The sequence below is a fragment of the Camponotus floridanus genome, unplaced genomic scaffold, assembly GCF_003227725.1.
Source record: "Camponotus floridanus strain SB8 unplaced genomic scaffold, Cflo_v7.5 scaffold22, whole genome shotgun sequence".
Taxonomy (NCBI): domain Eukaryota; kingdom Metazoa; phylum Arthropoda; class Insecta; order Hymenoptera; family Formicidae; genus Camponotus; species Camponotus floridanus.
The window spans coordinates 1,684,715-1,704,410 of NW_020229348.1; the positions used below are offsets into that span (position 1 = coordinate 1,684,715).

The following is a 19,696-nucleotide window of genomic DNA, read 5'->3' on the forward strand; positions in this document are numbered from 1 at the left end:
TGAAATATATCGACTGATAGAGAAAGATATTTTAAGCACAGTTGCACATTATTACAATAATCAGTTTCTTCTAAATTCAACGAACTGAAACTAAGTTTCTTGGATACCGCGAACGTTTTATCAATATATAATGAATTCGATTTTCAGCTATACATTTGTCGAGCAAAGTTTCAGATTCGACTTTTTCATGAGAATTAAAATTTAAGTTCTTAAAATAAAGAATTAAAATTATTTAATTATTTAAGATGCAGATGCTGTATATTTCTATTATGCAAAAAATATGCTAGAAAGTATATCTTACATATAGCAATATTATAATTATATATAAATACATAATACTATTATAAAAAATAATAATTACAACTATTAATAATTACTATTCTAATAATTATTAACTAGTAATAATAATATTAATAATAATTATTATATAGGAAAGTGTGTCACACACACATACAAGAGAACTAGTCAAACAGCTGATTGGGGTAAATACATTGGAAACTTCTGCCATCTGTTGAAAAACGCCAAACCACTTCTCTATCTTTCTCTCTCTTATATCGTGTTGATCGTGTTGATCGGTTACATTGATGAAACGTGAGAGGTTATAAACATGAGCAATATTTATATACAAGAACCGCCCACAACGGGCAAAGTAAGTATAAATTATTTTATATATAAATAAAAATGCACAAGTTTTTTAATAAGTAATAAAATTTCTCAAAAAATTTCTAATCACTTAATATCAGAATATATTATACAGTATATAATTTCTCCTCTCTCTAGAATTTTCAAAATATTGTTATTGTATTAATATGTAGCATTTAAAGTGATTTTACTGCTAATTTTCAATTTACTTTTCTATATTACCTATCTTTTTCTATAATATAAATTTTCTATAATATAAATAGGTAATGATGAAGACAACGGTTGGCGACATAGATCTAGAATTATGGACAAAGGAGGCTCCTAAGGCTTGTAAAAATTTTATACAGCTTTGTATGGAAGGCTATTATAATAATACAATATTTCACAGAATCATAAAAGGCTTCATAGCACAAGGTGGAGATCCAACAGGAACAGGAGAAGGTGGTGAGAGTATATATGGACATCCTTTTAAGGTGCTAATCATTGATCATTTCAACTGATTATTATTACTATTTTTGTGTAATCTTAAAATCTGGCTATATCTTTTAAATTATAGGATGAATTTCACACAAGATTACGTTTCTGTCGGCGAGGTTTACTTGCTATGGCCAATGCTGGCAAAGACGATAATGGTTCTCAATTTTTCTTTACCTTGGGTTCAACACCCGAGTTGCAAAATAAACATACTATCTTTGGCAAAGTTACTGGCGAAACAATTTACAATATGCTCAAGTTGGAAGATGCACTTGTAGATGAAGTAAATGCTTAACATTCATAAAAAGATTGATATGATATTTTCTATAAACAAATATAATATGGGAACATTTTTATATAATACTTGATTGCAGAATGACAGGCCTCAGTATCCGCAAAAGATTTTAAAAACACAAGTACTAAGTAACCCATTTCCAGATATTATTCCAAGAACAGTACTCGAGACCAAAGAAGAAAGCAAGGAAAGCAAAAAAGATAAAAAAACTGGTGTTAAGTAAGATAATTATAAAATTGGTTGAAATAATAAATATTGTTTTTTTATATATTAAACAAATATGTTAGGAATTTCAAATTATTGTCATTTGGAGAAGAGGCTGAAGAAGATGAAGAGGAGTCATCAGTTTTAAATAAACAATATAGTGGCAAAGGAAAATCAGCACATGATTGCTTGTCTGATCCAAAATTAAGCTCACAACCTGTAGTTGAACCTGCTGGACCACCGAGTAAAAAAATCAAAGAGGACCGGAGTAGCGATTGGGAGAGTGATAATGGAATACATGATTCAGAAGAATTGGCTGCTCTTGCAAAAGAAAAAGAGTGAGTTATTTATAAAAAATCATTATATAAAATAAAATAATTAATATTATGTATTAAATAACAGAGCTGTAAAAGAAAGGATAAAAAATAAACTGAAGGATTCTAAGAAGTCTTCCCAAATAAAGCCCAAAATTGAGAGTGATGACATAAAAGCTGAAAATGAAGATGAAGAAATCGAAGAATATTATTTGGGAAAAGATCGAGACGAGGAGCTGAAGAAAAAGGCGTACGTAAAATTTTTTTTATACAGATTTCGAATTGTAAAATAGAGAAAGATTATATCTTCAGAGTACAAAATGATATTTATATTTTGTATTGAAATTTGTAGCGAAGCAATAAGAAAGGAAATACGCGATCTAAAGCGAAGCGTACAAAATGAAAAGAAAGCAAAGGAGGCAGAGCAAAAGCTTCAATCCGAGAAGAAAGAAAATAAATCTGAAATAATGAAAGAATACATAGACACTCAAAAAAAATATAAAGAAGCAAAGGCAAAATTGCCTAAGAAGGGTAAAACGCGTGAGGATTTCACGATGGAACTATTAAATAAATTTAGAAACAAACTTCAAAACGCCAAGGAAAACGTCTCTAATTCTGATAAGATATCGAACAATACCGAAGACGATGATTCGCATGATGAATCTTGGATGACACATGTTTTGCAGTGCGAAGAAAAGGCACCAGTGCTTGCCAAGGATGCCAGTACAAAGAATGACGATTGGTTCGAAATTTATGATCCTCGAAATCCTTTGAATAAACGACGACGAGGAGAGAAATCCAATAAATCTAAAGATGATAACAAAGGCAAAGGTTATTCTCATAAGTGATCTGTAATTATTACATAATTGGTCGCATATATATTTAAACAATTAATATTTACAAAAAAATAGATGTATATAAAATTTATATATAAATTTTACTTCTGTAATATATATTTTTTATCGATCTTGAATTTATTAAGAATGCGACAAGATAGTTTTATCATTGTCAGTGGAATAATTTGCAATTAAATAATCTTATCATTTAAGCGCACTTTTTTGATTACTTTTTGCAAACCTTTTACATTAGCGAGATTGTCGAATTATTTACTTATTATACATAGTGCACCTGTTTCAAGTATATTAGAGAGAGAAAGAGAAGCGGAATGTCAATGTAAATTCCGAAATCTATTTTAAAAAATAATCATAATACTTTGCAAACTATGCAATAATCATTATGAGTGTAATAAATGTAATATAAAAGCATTACATGAGCAAATTCTGTGCAGATAGGTCGCTGATCAAGAAGCTTCTTTAATTCTCTCACATTCAAGCGCGATAAGGCATTGATACAAAACATCATATGTTTGTTCGTAGATTCAGTCGATCTGTCGACAGCGACCGATACGCACCACGCATTTTATTTAATTTCCAACGAACATAAGATAATTCAGTGCGACTTTTTTTCTAGTAGACAAGTCTTGTAAAAAATGATGTGCATTAAAATTATTTTCTTATCTCGGAATATAAATTAAGCTACGAAAAAACAATCGTCGACATTTCAAAGTTAGAATTTACTCTGTACATTAATCTAGTGTTAAGTTTTTGATATTAAAAGTGCGAACGAAGCGAATAATTAATATTGTCGAGTGATATTATGTAACATAATTAACTGCGAAGAGTAAATATCAGGACATAGTGTGTATGATTTCTTGAAGTTTTATTTATTGAAGTTAAAGTGTATCTAACTTTGTGAGAGAAAAAAGAACGAAGTTCTGCGATCTTCTATATCTCAAAATCTTGAGCGAGCACATCTATCTCCTGAAGATGCCCACGACGCCTTTGAAAATAGATATACTTGGTAAAAATCTCTTTTCTTGGTAGAATCTTTATGATTCATTGTTGTTCGCGCGTCGGGACAATCTCGTTATCACCTCGGCCGAATGATAATACATAATAAAAACTATGCGAACAACATTGGTAATTGTCACTGCGCATATAAAAACGTGGCCTCGTTTGCATTTTGATGCGTTTTAAATAATGATAATATTTTCTTATATGCATCTTACAGAAATTGAATTATCACGATATGTTTTTTATAAAGAATGCATGCTTTTTTTGTTTATAATACATCTAATCGACAAATTTCCATTTTTTCATTGAAAAATATAAACAAAGAAATAAATATTCTGTAATAATTATAATATAAAGAGAGTGTATTTTTCGTAATCTTTTTCAATGATATAGAACTTTTGCAATAACGTTTAATGTAATCGTCAGCCACATTGTGCAGCAATAAAAGAAAACACTGTCTTCAAAAAGAGAGGCGGTATATTCACTCCACATATAATCGCGCATTCTTCTTTTATGTAGGTGATTTATTAAACGTACCGATGGCATATGTCGCCTTTGCGAGATAGATTGGTTTTATTTTTAAATTCTTTTTCTTTTTTTTTCTCTCTTGACTGGTCACTGCAATTTCAGCAGCACGTGTACATACGTTTCTCTCTTTCTCTTTATATATGTAAATGAATCTTTCTTTTTCTAAATAAAACATAATGCGATATACGAATACAATGACTGTTTTTTTTTTACTTAAGGCTATTTTGAGGCAAAGCTGAGCGAAAATATTATATATATTCTTGAGAAAATTCTCATATAATTTTTTTAAATATTTTAAAATAAGTTTATTATAATAAAAAAAGAGAGAAGACTATAGAAGAAAGATTTTATTAAAATAATTTTACTCGTAATGTATAAAATTCTCAATGAATTATTATAATAAGAATGAATTAATATGAAATGTGATTGTATGCGTCTTAATCTATTGAATTGAACATGATCTACTTACTGAAAATTGCAGATTCTCGATAATGATGGGCGTTTTTCATTTACACTGTAGCATTTTCATGGTTTGTTTACACAAGCATTGTTTGAGTAAAAGCATCCTATTCAACACGCTTCTTAACTAAAAAAAGAAAAAAGAATTTATCAATGTAATGCATGATATTTTATCTTAGAGAACATCATATCATATAGATAGAATCACGCGCGCATATATACATATGTATATGCATGCCTAAATATGCGTGTGTGCAACATATACATATGTATATGCATGCTAAATATGCGTGTGTACAAAGATGATATTAATGACCTTGATCTCTAAATCTAGCGATAATGTCTCGACATTCATATTTATGAAATACGCATCATTTATGTTCTTTTCACAATTTATCTTCTTTCTTTAAATATAATCCATTGCAGCAGTTCTCAATTTTTAAGGGATTTAAAAAATTAACAAATATTATGAAATACCATAAAACCATAAAAATAATTTTATGCAGCGCACTTGAAATTTGTGCAATATTGCTCTGGCAAGGCAAACAAACGCTTATAATCAAGTGTTGTTGATTTCTCGAAATATAAAAAAATCAATTATTGTCATTTTTATTGTTATTGTCATTTTAAAATATAAGGAAAATCTAGTAGTATAACTCTATAAATTTTTGAAATATATTTTAAGCGCACAATTGGTGAATATCTTAACATGATTTTATTAGATAAGTAAAAGAAAATCTATTTGCGTGATGTTATCAAATATGAGTAAAGCGTAAACAGGTCTTATACGCGCGCTGTTTTTATGTCATATGATTAGATCCTCTTCAAATACGAAAATTCATGTGTCGATGTAATACAAGAATCTCATCAAATCAAGCATTTTACTGTTGCGCTTTAACAGAATTACAGAGGAATCAAGGAACTTTCCATTGTTTTTTGTCTACGCGCGCATAAACATATGCATACATGTAGGTAGATGCGTATCTTTTCATCTCAGTCTCGTCAAAGATAATGAATGATAAAGAACTATATCTTTCCTATATTCCACGTCAAGGAAATCGATATCAATTAAGGGAATTGCTTAATTAGATGTTTATTTGTGATTACGATTCTTAACATTGATAATTGCCGATTTATAAAGAAGACTATAAATATATATCATAAATATTATATATTTTTCATATTTTTGCAACTTATATCTTGCAGTCTTTCGTACATATAATTATTTGTAGGAAAAAAGAAAGATGATTTTTATAATTATTTGTATCAAATTTTTTACAATTTCTTGTACAGTTTAGGAAAAAAATGAACTAAAACAAATAACAGGATTAATAAAATTAATTAAATTTGATATTAATTAAATTCAACATATATGCTAAATGAAATAACCAATAAAAAGGAAATAATTATCTTTTTAGAAGAAAATTTTATATATTAAAAAATATTTTTAAGAAATGTAAACAAAATTATTTAGAGAGAGGCAATAGAATTCAAAGAAATTCAGAAGATTAAAATATTTATACTTTTTAAGTTGATGATTTTTTTGCAGAGGACGGTATCCGTCCACGAGATTGGCAACCGCGAAAATCAAATTATAAAGTGCCTTTGAGAGTGATGCGATTATGTGTGCTGGGGATGTTTCTGCCATCTGCCCTTATTGCTGTACCGTTGTATGTGCGATACCATGTGTATTCCGAGCAGCTATACGCTTTAACAATATCAGATCAAAGGCTAATCGACGCCAAAGTATCCACTTTTTGGTGTCAAGTAAGACATTTTTCTATTAATATTTTACTTTCGATGATTTCTGCCTTATTTTATCGCAAATTTTCTATAATAAATTAAAAAGTAATGAAAACAGAATTTGAAATATTTTATATAAATAGTCAAATAATTATTTATATCGCATGCAATTTTAAAAAGTGTATTCGCGTTTTAAAAATTAATAGAGAATAAAGTGGTAAATCCGTTTTTAGAAACAAGTAGTCAAAGTTAATGCTACATTTAATGCATATCTGATGAGTAACGAACCAGTATTCGAAAAGGAAGCAGTGCCAATTTCGATGACGAGACACCTCGTTATGGAAGATGACATGAAGGAGTACTGGGGATTTTATCTTTTACGTGGAAGTAGCGTCACTGTTTCGACTTGTGTAAGGTAGAATTCTTAAAATGAGGGCTCACGCGTTATTACGCAAATTTCAATAGTAAAAGCGAAAGAAAAAAATTTTACAATCTTTTTTTATATAAAACAATTCGTTTCCTTTAATCGAAATTTTCTACGCATTTAAAATAATAAAATTATTCTTCACGTACTTACATTATTAATTTATTATATAATTGTGTTTCATTATCTGCAGATGGCCAGGTGCTTCTTTAACGATAATCCGTGGATTCAAGAATCTACATGAGTGCGCCTTCATTGGAGATGACAGTAGCGAGGAACTCGATGAACTCCTTGAGGTCGCCAAGGAACAAGGACTTCTTGATATGAAAGTGACTACTGAAGTACGTTTTTCTTTCTCTTAAAAATCTTTCTTCTAATTTCAATCTGTAAAATACGTGCACTGTCAATATGAGTTATTTTTTAATCGTCAGGCGACACGTCTCAACATACCTGAAAAAATGAGTCGAGTAAATCAGGACGTACAGTTTCATCATAAAGGTAATGCCCTGCGCTTAAACATTTCCACATCATTGGAGAATCAGGTGGGTAGTCATGAGTTAGACGCTCAGACAATGCGGCATATTCTCACACAGCTTTTGGCCAAGACTACTGATACGAAGAAGAAGCAAAAAGAAAATCCGCATCATCATTATGAGGCTGTCTTCAAGGAAGTCACTAATATCGATAAACCACCGATCGCAAATCATCTTGACAATTTATCTTTTGAAAATCAGCTTCTGCGGGAATCAAGCACATCTGACAATAATACAGAGATATTGGAAAATAGTACAAAGTGGATATTGGAAAATAGTACAAAGTGCGTTATTTTTTTCGATATAACTTAATATTTCAATTTTGATCTGTTTTTTTTTTCATTAAGAAAAATTAAAAGACATTATTTTATATTATTTTTTAATTTATAAACTTATTATTTTAACAATAATTGAACTTGTAAATTCTAAAAAAATTTTCATACTATTTCTAGACGTAATGCAAAATTCCTTTGCACGCAATTTTTCTCTTTATAATTATAATAATTTATAATAATTAAGAATTATATATTCAAACATTTTATTAGATTTTTGCCTTCAAATATGACGTTTACTTCTGTAAAAGAAATCAAACGGAATTTCACGTCTTTCTCCGATCTTCGCCCGAGTCTTGCGACATCCAATACACAAATGAAAACCGAAACAATGGAAGAAATTACAAAAAAACAAGAAGAGTCAAAAGCCAAACAGATAAACTCTGCAGAAATATTTCAAGATGTCTTGCGAAAGATCAATTCTTTAGGCGATCGTGGCAGACAAATGTTACGTAAATTAATGGACGAGATTGATGCACAGAACAATTCCAAAGGTGCCGCGTTGAAACGACTGGTAAATGAAACGATGAATGACAAAAAATTATCGAACGAAGACAAGCGAAGAAAGAGAAGAGACTTAGTTCTTTCGTCGCCGCTCCATAAATTATTAACGGAGGAGGATAAAGAGGGGGATGCAGCACTAGAAGAAGTTCGTATTGTCTTATTCTTCTTATTCTAATGTATTTCTTGTACTTATTAGTGTAACAAATTAATCTTTATAATTACCGTAGAACCTGTAACTTGTATTTATATTCTTATCATTACAAAAATAATTTATTGACTAGAAAGTACCAATAATACAAATCGTAATAAATTTCTATTTATTTATTCGAAAGTGTCGATAATAATAAATCTTAAAGAGAATTTGTCATTTGCAAATATACGGGCGAAAATAATACTTACTTGACACAAAATGCAAAATTTTCTTCATTGATAACATCATTTTTCGTTAAAATTCGATAACGGATTTAATTTGTTACTTATTGAAATAAGTATAAGAAAAATATATTCCAAACTTTATTTCCACCATTGAAGTAAATCATGTAACTATTTCTAGATATTTCAGCTGTATATTTATGAGATTTTCTTCCTTGGCAGATAAACTGTATAATAGATGCATGATAGATAATATTTATTTGCAAACTATAAACATAATTCTCGTTCACATATTTTATTTAGAGTATAGCTTTCTAGCCTCGTAAATTCAATTAAAGATATGCTATATAAATTTGATAATGTTGGCGTACCTTCATCAGGATACATTGAATCCAGACGGTATTGCAGAGGTCCGAGGTAGCGTAAATGAAACAACTTTGAATGATAGAAGTAATTCAGAGTTCTGGAGTTCGTTTAGTAGTTCGGAGGAGCGGTTACTGGAATGCAAGGGTCTCATCCTGAATTTACCTCTGACACCGCATCGTTATTGTACACCTAAACATGAAAGTCATCATTCTACGGCTTCCTTTGCGAATACTGTAACATATAGGTAAACAAAAATTACTGTTTATATTTTCTTTCTTATACTCTTTTACTGTTTATATTTCTGTTTAATATTTTCTTTAAAATGCGTTTATATTCAATTATTATTTTCTTTTTAATTATTATTTTTAACCACTTTTAGCTATTGGCTTTAAAAAAACACACACAGTTTTTCTTCTTTTATAAGAAATACCTTTTTTTAAATTTTAAGGAAATACGCATTTGTTACAATATACAGTTGTTTTAAATTCTTAATTTTTATATAAAAAGAGAGAGATATGTTTTTATAATAATATATCACAATATTATCACAATATTATATATTACATATTATTATAATACTTTATTATATTTGTATATAATTTATGATTGCAGAGTACCTTTAAATGGATATTACTTCTTTGTATTTAATTCGGAGAATGAAGTGCAACATAATTACGTGAGAGTAAAATTTGATCTTTTGAAAACTGTCTACAATACTTCAAATCCTGTGTACGCATGCAAAAATAGCACGAAAGAGTGCTCATTACCATTTAAAATCTTCAGCAAAGAAAGAACGGTATTAGAATTGCCCTTGAGTAATAATGATTCGCAATGGAACGAAGAGTATGTTGGTGTGTCTACATGTGAACCACGAACGACAATTTACACTATCTGTATTATTATGGTACCTTTCCTCATCCTTGGTTTTGCTTTTTACTAGAAAATTGCATTAGCAACAATATTTTTCTATATTTAGTACAATATCAATATGATTGACGATATTAATTAATAATATTACATCATATCTGACAAAAAGAATTATTATAACAATAGTCGATACTTTATTATGCATTATTAAATCAGTAATTTAAAAAAACATGGACGATTTATTTGTTGTAATCAAAATAATTTTTAAAAAATCTCATAAAATGATGAGGCGCAGATATTTGAAAGTGAAATATTTTTTAAATATCAAAGACTCAGTACTTTTAACAACATATATATACATTCATCAGTTTTTATAAAAATACTTAATATCCTATACTTTCAATAATTTTTTGTTCATTAAGTAAGAATTAAATAATAATTTTATTCATATTAAATAAAATAATTAAGTAATAATTTTATTCATATATTTAGTAAATATTTACAATTCTTATTTAGTTTAGATGAGTAACGTATAATTAATTATTTTATTATTAAATAATTTTCTATTTAAATCCATTGCTAAACTGAAAATCTAGAGTTCTAGAGTCATAACAATTGCAAAGTTTTGTATGAGAGAAAAACGTACTGTGATCATGCTCCTTTGTGCAATAATTATTTGTAGATTTGATTTAATTTTTGCTATCTATCTCATTTATTATATAATATATTTATAATATATAATTATATAACATTTAAACTATATATAATATTATTTTATAGTATTTAGATTATTATTTTTAAATATGTGTTTTCGATTATTTCAGCCATTCTTAATATTTGAATCTACTTAAAATCGAGTTTACTCGATGTAAATAAGGAGATATTCGACAATTCGGAATTATTCAAATATTTTTGGCAGCTAAATAAGTTTCTATTTTTTCATATAATGGAATAATTAATTTGTCAATATCTGTGAAATTAAATTTAATTTGTCAATTTTGTGAAATCCGAGAATAATATTCGAATTTTCGAGTATATATTCGAATCCATTCTCGAAATTAACTCGAGAAAACTCGATGAAAAATACGACTTAATTCACATTTTGCGAATATTTACACATCTTTGTGAAATTGTATAATATTTTATATAATCATAGAATATAATATATAATCATAGAATTTATTGAAGTCTTTTGTGTTATGATTATATGTACAAAGTAATTTTCAAATTTAAAAGAATTGTAAAAAGAATTGTGCAATCGATATTTGTTGATTTGTGATTTAATTGATTTAATAATCGACGATCGATTGCATCTTAAATTAAACTGCAATTGATCATATACTCAGATTAGGAGATTACGTATTTTATGTAATTACGAATTGTATATTTAAAACTTATATCTTTATTTTAAAGCCAATCTGAGAAAAATCGATATAAGACTGGTGCAGAGATTACATTATATTTCGTGTAATCTGGCTAATTTGACAGTAAATAGGACTTTGATTGTAAATACTCCAGATTACATATTATATGACTCCACATTATATGATTCATATTAATGATTACAATATAAGTTAGAGTGAGATCGTATCCGATACGATGTAGCTTGAAATTTATCATTGATCATCAACGATACAATTAATTGTTAAAATATAATATTGGACAATATAGTTGATTGTAGAATTGTATATGCACAAATAAAATTCATTGAACAATTATATATTCAAGTATCTAATTTACTATGCGACTTTATTAGCAACTCAAGTTTATGAGTATTCTGCATATATAAAAATCGAGCGATATAATAGCATGTATAATCATAACAAATAATAATAAATATATGCACATATATTTAGACGATATAATAAAATGATAAAATCATTCACCGATATTATGTCGAGTTATGCTGATTTATATGGCTTATTTATTTAATTTATGATAATTATTCTCGTGATTAATGTGTTGGAGCATTTTATTATTATTTTTTTTTAAGAGAGAGAGAACATAATGTAATATATCCAATATCATTATAAATTATTCTTTTTCTACACATCTTACATTAGTATCGAAAAATAATTTTTTATCCTATTTTGATTCGATTCTAATCCAGAGAGATAATTGACAGTAATGTAACATATCGCGTAAACTCGCATGACACGCAACAAAGTTAATGTTCGTTTTAAATGTCTTGTACGCGCTCGTTTCGATGATCGATACGTCAGCGGACGCGAATGCCACACGTGGAAAACAAACACTAATAACGGGATTTAGCGTGGGGCGACTGGTTGACGGCGATAACGAAAATTGATTTCACCCTCCGCGTCCCTTTCCGTGGCACGGGGATGCTCTATTCGAGCGCGTTGATGTTCATGGGACGCTGCGCAAAACCAGTGACACGCCTCTCTCTCTCCCATCGACATACTCCGACGAGAGATCCCCCTGTACTCACACGTGCCCGGTAGAACATTGGTTTAACCCATTCAAAGAGAGATTTTTTCCGTTAGTGAAAATGCGTCCCGTCGAATAGAAGCTAAAAAAATAAGAGATAAAAATGCCTGGTTGATTGTAAAAGCATATTTAAAGAAATATTATAAAAAACATGACCCCTACAAAAATAAAAGAATTTTGAACTTTAAGATTCAGACAAAACACTAAAACATGTTTCAGACGGCTATAAAAGAACTTTAAAAAAGTTGAATGTTTTTAATAAGAAAATCTTAATGACAATTTTAACAAAATGTAGTAAGAAATGGTATTCAGAGGTAAATGATAATTTTTATAAAATCTGAAATTAAGATTCTCGAAAATTCAGAAACACATTTTTAAGCAATAAAATGTAAAGGCAATAAAAAGATAAAAAATTTAGAAGAAATGACAAAATTTTTGCCCAAAGAATAATTTTATAATTCAATTTAACTACAATCTTGAATCTCATAATTTATCGTCATCTCATTGTTTTATTGATATTTATAATACTTAATCTAATATTTAATTATTGCAAAACCATGTTCCAAGATAGCTATCTAACACTCATACACAAGTGAAAGTGTCGCTGAGATTTCGAGTAGGACGTTATTGAAACGAGAAAACGGAGGCTGCGCGAGTGTTCACCGCTGATAAGGGATGCCCCGCCCTACAGCCCTCTCGCGACCCTCACGTCACCCTCCTCACGGTCGTAGAATCGCAAGGGTCAAGTTGTTGGAAGACCCAGTAACGGCGTGAGGTATTAATCTTAGGGATTAAGCGGACAAATCGACGAAAGATTAATTTTTAAGATGCCGTAAAATGGAAAGGATTATCTCGACCCTTAATTAACAGTTACGCTACATCGTTTTGTAATTAATCTCCGCGTTTCTTTTTTTTACGAATTCTTTATATCGATGTCTTGCTACTAATAAAACCGGGCATACTAAATTAAAATGTGCTGGATTTGTGAAATATTCATAATTGTTGCAGTTTTTAGAATCGCGATACATTAAATTTGAGATATCTATAAGTTTATAATAAATTTATTACAATTTATCACAATCTTCCGATCACGTTGTATGTGTGAATCATCAATATTAATGATTCTTCGGATTTTTATTTGAAAATGCATGAAATCAAAGACCGCGATAAGAATCACGTGAGTCAATCCGCGTGCGGTGGTGGTAATATTAATACCATATCTTTATTCATTGGCACGCGCAAATTGGGTCGCGAGTTACCAAGGCTGTGGGAAACCGCTACAAAATATCCCCTATCAATTTCGGGTGGGGGCACCCGAGGGTGCCTTTCTATCGATTCTCGTAATGGAATTCACTATTTTTTTTAAGTTTTCAGAATATCACATGTAAAAAAATAATATTTCACAATATATTTCATTGAAAAATATTAGATTGAAAATAATATTGCATTAAATTGATTCTAGTAAAATATACTATAATAAAAAAATGTATTAACGAAAGATCTCGAAAGAAAGAACAGTAATTAATTATTTTTAAACAAAATAATTTTAGAAAAAAAGCTTTTTTAGTTAATAAAATTTAACAAAATAACATTTTGTATAATTTCAACTAAATAAAAATAACTAAATGAAACTAACTAAAAATAACTAAATTAAACAATTCTTGAAAAAATATGTACAATTAAGTATTATTAATCTTAAATATGAGAAAAAATAATATTTGAAAGAAATGATAGATGTGGTGCATTTGTGAAAAACTTTTCCCAAACAATCAACTTTCGATTAGCCGGATCTCCATGATTCGAAAGAGCATAAAAAACGTGAGCCCTGCTTAGTATACATTAAGGGTGAGAGAGCGGCTACCCCCTGTCGTCAAGTGGCCACCGGCTTGTTTTATTGTGACACCTCAGGAGGGTGCTAGAGATTTTCCAGTAGGATGCGCCGGGGTGTCATCGTCGGAGCCCGATTAGATGATTGTATCATTCTTGATGTTCATTCGAGCGCCATTACGAGCCAATCTGCGTGGGACCTGGTCTAATCTTGAATAAGTGCAATATGCGTCGATTATTTTCAGGAAATCAATAGAAAATTTATAAATCTAAGATTCTTGCAAATTTTATCTGATTGTTATATTCTAACGTCTGAAATATTTCTGATTGTAAAGAAATCAGAAAAGTGTATGCCAAAATAAAATTCGAAGAAAATCGACGAGCAACTATTAGTATTTATAAATTGTGATGTTTTCACGATACTACGTTTATTTAAAAATAATAATTGACAATCGTTAGAATAATAGAATTATTAAATGTCTCAAGAATCAAATACACGAGGAATAATATATATATAAATGAAAGGAGAAAGTGATAGAGAAAGAGAGGAAGAGACATTGAGTAATTTGCAGGGAGCTTATATGGTTTTCTGCCGATAAAGTATGGTTATCGTTTTTCTAAAAGTTACTCATCGACTTATCGCAAGGAAAAAAATTGTTTTGCCAGCGACGACAATAATTGGACAACAAGAGAGATAAGATAGACCGCGACACTTGACACGCACCATTCGTTATGCGATGCAGGAAGCATCTTCGAAACACATGGCAATGAGTCGAAGCAGGAAGAGGATAGAGACAAATTTGTTCTTTTTGCATACACAGATACACGTGCGTTGAAAGATAACGAGCTACATCTTGCAGCTGTCTCTATTATTCCACATCTATCTAGAGCTGAAATAAGCAAAATTCGTACAATTTAGTAATATTACTGTCTTTATTACTTCACAAATGTGTAGAAATTGCAATAAATATTTCTAATTAAATTTGAAAATATTAATAAAACGCAAGAGTACAATAATACATAAAAAATTTCAACGTTATAATAAAAACGTGTGCATATTATTATAAGCAACAAATTATTTAATGAGTGTAGAAAATAATATCGTGTACGTGATGCTAGATAATTTTAAATATAAATTATTTAATGCCGGGCACAATAAATTTGGCACCTTAATCTCGGAATAAAAGGCGATATAAAAGACACGTGCGTTACCCTCGAAACGCGTGTCTGATATAGCGGGTAATTTTTTCTATAGCGCCAATTAATCCATCATAGATATAAAAATAGTTTGTAATTTCAAAGTAAAATAAATTTTCTAGAAAGTATATCCTTTTTTAATTCTCCCCTTTTTTACTTGATAAGCCGGTGGTTTATATTAAACATTAAAAATTAAGATACACATATTTTTCATTGATATTATTAGTATCACACAGAATTCTTTAAATTATTGCATATTTTGTTTACATCGACATAGAAAGATAATAGAAATTAAAACTTACTAATAAGCAGTGTTGATCTTTCAATAATTAATCGGCATCATAAATTATGGAAATTATGGAAAGTATGAAAATGTTGAAGTGACATTTTTTACCACTTGCTGCGATGTCTACATCGTAAAATCTTTCTAACAAGAACATCACGCAGATCTGGGATCGATACACGAATGAAGTATTGATGTGCTCTTGCGTTTTCACCGAATATATGAAGATATGATCCGCGTGAAGCACGTCGATACAGGGATGCTGGATGGAGCACGGAGGGACGGACCTGATACGAGCTCCACCCATAAGCCTGCGCTCCGCCCTCATGAAATTCATTTACCCGGAGGGTTACCCTGGACTCGCCGCTAGTCAAATCGTCTCTTTCGACATCGATGTTACTCTCCATCACGATCGCGATGTAAATTAGAGATCTTGTTCTCCAAATCGATCTGTAACGTTTAATTTCATGATACTGTTGGCATATTTTTTGCGTGCAACATGGTGAGTACTAATTGTTTCGTGTGTATTTGTGTATAATAATGATTATCTGTGATAGCGCTTGAAAACGTGCGAAAATGTCTTATAAACTTTTCCTTTTCTATAACCCTAGTGAATCTCAAGATATAGTTGTGCACGAGTGTTGGTGAAAAATATATTATTATTTGCTACAGTCATTAGAATTGTTTATCGTAGACAATTTAGAAAATATTATGCTTAATTATGATACAATAATTATAATACAAATTTTTTTTCGTCGCACTATAATTATTCCCAGCAAACACAGAATATTGCAGCAACATTGCTGCAATGTTGTAATATTGCCGCAATATTGCTGTAATATTCTGTATTTGCTGGGATTATGTACTAACCATTTTTCGAAGATCTAAAATGATATAAAAATGAACGTGTATCTGTATATCGTGCTACTCATCGTGAATATAAGACAAATAATGGCATTCTTTTTTAATTATACAGATTACGTAGTGTCATCGCGCAATTTATCGAACATTTTGACAAATATTGACAAAAATATAATTCAGAGAATAACAAATAATATCTCTTTTAGATTTACAAACCTTTTTACCCTGATAAGAAATGAATTATGCATATCACAGATAATAGATATTTTGATAAAGAATAATTTGAAATAAAAACTGTTAACATATAAAATTAATACTGAAAGATATACAAATGAAAATGCTTCTTTCTTTTCATTAATTGATATGTGAATAGCAAGTGGATATATGACTAATGTCGACATAAAGATAAATCAAATGGCACACATATCTGTTGAATGTCAGGGACAGTTGAAAAGAGCGATATCAATTTCCTGTTGGCGCTATGCAGACTAATTATACCCGAGATTGTCAACGATGTCCATTTCACAAGTTTGTTTTATTATTCTTGTAACTGTGAAGATTTTCTTAATATAATAATTATCTTTACAAATTAGTAATAAATTAGTTTTCAAAAAAAGGTTTACAAGGATAAAATATATAGAATTAGTATAATTAAAATGAGTTTTGAAACTGTGGATACATAAAACAATCTCTATCTCTATGATTATTTGCAATGGTGGACATGAACATTGACATTTAAAAACGATAATAAAACTTTCACTGCACTCATTCGTCGTTTGTTCATTATACTCATTAATCCTTACAGCCAATGTTAACATACAATGGCTGCGGGATAGGAGTTACGGACACTGAAAATGGTTCCCCAGCAGGATCGTTATTGTCCGGCGAGGGGGAAATTCCGGAAGAGGCTGGCGATTCTCCGGGTACATCAAGGGACACCGAAGAAGAAGCGACTCTTTCCGATGAGTTCTATTCCCACGACACCGATGATGAGGAAGATCAAAGCAAAAGACGCCGGGATCGTTCTAGTTCCGTGAGTGAGATTAAAAATATTTCCCTGTCAAATTTCAAAAATGTTTCCGTAAAATACAATAAATTTTGCTGTGATCTCCCCAAATCTGGAATGACAGTTGTTAGTGGTAGTTTAATGTGAATAATGAAATGTGAATAATAAAATTCATAATATCATAGCTAGACGGCATTTCGTCTTCCGGAAGTGGTCATTTGGGATCGCCTACACCTCGTGTAGGTAACTTAGGAGTCAGAAAATTATTCACCAACAGTCGCGAACGATGGAGACAGCAGAATGTTAGCGGCGCCTTTGCCGAACTTCGTAAATTGGTGCCGACGCATCCACCGGACAAGAAACTGTCGAAAAACGAGATATTAAGAATGGCGATCAGGTAACTTTTAGCTATAGAAATGAATTTCAAGTATAAACAGATATTAATATATTTTTACACATATTTTTTCAATTTCGAGAAATAAAAATAAAAATATTTTCACATTGTTTTGAAAACAATTAAGAGAAGAAAGATTTATATATAGATGTGTATTCTCGAATATAAATAAGAAATTTAATAGAAATAGATATACATACATACATAGAGACATTTTCTGCAGAAACATTTTAATAAGAATAAAAGAGATTAAGACGAAAATTTGAATTACCTGATATTCGCATTTGAAATCTTATTTGATAGGTACATAAGATTATTAAGCAATGTTCTCGAATGGCAAAAGGGTCAAGATCGTAATGGGGTGCAACACGATGTGCGTATCAAATGTGAGTCGCATTTGAACAACCAAAATCTCGTCACGTATCATGCGAAATCGACCTTCCTGAAACAAGAGAAGCAGAATGTGTCAGAAAATTCTCACGTTTTTCGCGTCAATTATTCAACGCAGAGGCATAACGTGCCATGTGACAAGAACGGCAGCAATTTACTAATGATTGCACCGACGGGACTCAACATAGCCATTTCCACCGGAAAACGCTGTGTCACACCTTCCGCCATCGTTACCCAAAGCAATTTTCACAGGTGAATTATATGTGTCACATTTAAAGCATATTGTTTTAAGGTATCACGTTAGTTTAATTCTCTGTAAAAAGTAGTTACAAAAAAATCGATAGACATTTGATTTTATAAATTAAAGAAATGTAAATTTCTCTGAGAAGAAAAATCTTTGAAAATCATTGAAGGTTTTTTATATTTTTTACTAGAGTAGTAAAGCATATTTATTCATTAAAAAAATATTTTTTTAAATCTTTTAATAAAAATATTAATATCTTGCTGAATATGTCAAATGTCTAATTGTTTTATTGAACTTTAGAATATAAAATGTTTTGAACTTTTTAAACATTTTAATTGAGAACTATAATCGACAATGTTTAATGAAATACATTTTTGTTAAAAAATCAAATATGTTGAAAAAAATAGGATAATTCGTATATATTATGTATGTAATGTATTATTTGCTTACTTACAATAATCTAATAACATTATAATATTCGTGTTGTTGCAACAGCAACAACAATGGAAATCTCATACGTTCTCCATCGAGCGGACGGTCCTCAAATTTTCCGAAATCACCGCAGATCTCTAACACTAGCGTTATATCTAATGGATCCTCTTCGTCTTTATCGAATCATACGCCAGTCACAAACGGGATAGGATCGAGTGGGCCAAACTGTGCTCAGAAGAGATTCAAAATCGAACGAGAAGAGGAAGAACAGGCTCCGAGGGACTGTCGAGTCCCACCGCCGCCTGTTCATAGTGTACCGATCAGAAAAAGAGTTAAAGTAGCCTTCGGGAAGGACTCGAGTTCAGGATTCCGAGGTGACTTGTGTGGCACAGATCGTAAATGAAGCATTGGTTGGTAGATACCTATTCATGAAACAATCGATTTACTTTAAGCATACGTATTGTGTAAATATTTTTTTGCTGTATTTGACAATAATTAGTATATGGAATCAAATAACTTCTGAAGATAAAGAGATTTTAAGTTATAACATATAAAAAAATTTTATCTTCAATTAATCAAATTTTAAACATGCTTTTCAATTCATACACTTTAAATATTTTTTATGTTACATATAATGTATTTACTTAATAAAAATTCTGTCTTGTTATAAAAAGAATATTTTCTTAAAAATATTAATATCTTAC

At 30.0% G+C, this 19,696-nt stretch overlaps 4 protein-coding genes across 10 annotated transcripts; 3 read left to right on the plus strand and 1 right to left on the minus strand.

The window, feature by feature from the left end:
* The first annotated feature begins 553 nt into the window (after positions 1-553).
* LOC105252641 (spliceosome-associated protein CWC27 homolog) lies at positions 554-3,633 on the plus strand. Its single transcript, XM_011260122.3, has 7 exons — positions 554-649; positions 906-1,115; positions 1,199-1,399; positions 1,491-1,630; positions 1,699-1,953; positions 2,018-2,179; positions 2,282-3,633. The coding sequence occupies exons 1-7, from the start codon at positions 608-610 to the stop codon at positions 2,775-2,777; spliced, it is 1,506 nt and encodes a 501-aa protein (XP_011258424.1). The 5' UTR covers positions 554-607; the 3' UTR covers positions 2,778-3,633.
* Positions 3,620-10,014, plus strand: LOC105252643. 2 transcript variants are annotated; one of them, XM_011260136.3, is made up of 8 exons: positions 3,620-3,789; positions 6,319-6,536; positions 6,746-6,927; positions 7,130-7,277; positions 7,368-7,753; positions 8,015-8,450; positions 9,058-9,287; positions 9,656-10,014. In XM_011260136.3, the coding sequence occupies exons 1-8, from the start codon at positions 3,756-3,758 to the stop codon at positions 9,981-9,983; spliced, it is 1,962 nt and encodes a 653-aa protein (XP_011258438.1). In that variant the 5' UTR covers positions 3,620-3,755; the 3' UTR covers positions 9,984-10,014. The 2 variants fall into 2 exon arrangements, with proteins under 2 accessions (XP_011258438.1, XP_011258449.1); XM_011260147.3 differs by having other exon boundaries at positions 3,666-3,789; positions 7,368-7,729; positions 9,656-9,983.
* Positions 10,015-14,338: 4,324 nt separating this feature from the next.
* LOC105252609 lies at positions 14,339-16,091 on the minus strand. Of its 5 annotated transcripts, none has more exons than XR_003122834.1 (3): positions 16,007-16,091; positions 14,910-15,075; positions 14,339-14,395 (listed from the first exon to the last, which is right to left on the minus strand). XR_003122834.1 is itself a non-coding variant. In XM_025408665.1 (3 exons), coding segments are annotated over exons 1-3 (393 nt in total). In that variant the 5' UTR covers positions 16,003-16,039; the 3' UTR covers positions 14,339-14,389. The 5 variants fall into 5 exon arrangements, 2 of the variants coding, with proteins under 2 accessions (XP_025264450.1, XP_025264449.1); XR_003122833.1 differs by lacking the exon at positions 16,007-16,091 and adding an exon at positions 15,953-15,988; XR_003122832.1 differs by lacking the exon at positions 16,007-16,091 and adding an exon at positions 15,685-15,841.
* Positions 16,004-19,581, plus strand: LOC105252627. 2 transcript variants are annotated; one of them, XM_011260108.3, is made up of 5 exons: positions 16,004-16,167; positions 17,332-17,559; positions 17,718-17,929; positions 18,230-18,568; positions 19,056-19,580. In XM_011260108.3, exons 1-5 carry the CDS (start codon positions 16,165-16,167, stop codon positions 19,393-19,395), a joined length of 1,122 nt encoding a protein of 373 aa, XP_011258410.1. In that variant the 5' UTR covers positions 16,004-16,164; the 3' UTR covers positions 19,396-19,580. The 2 variants fall into 2 exon arrangements, with proteins under 2 accessions (XP_011258410.1, XP_011258402.1); XM_011260100.3 differs by lacking the exon at positions 16,004-16,167 and adding an exon at positions 16,913-17,054 and having other exon boundaries at positions 19,056-19,581.
* The last annotated feature ends 115 nt before the right edge of the window (positions 19,582-19,696 follow it).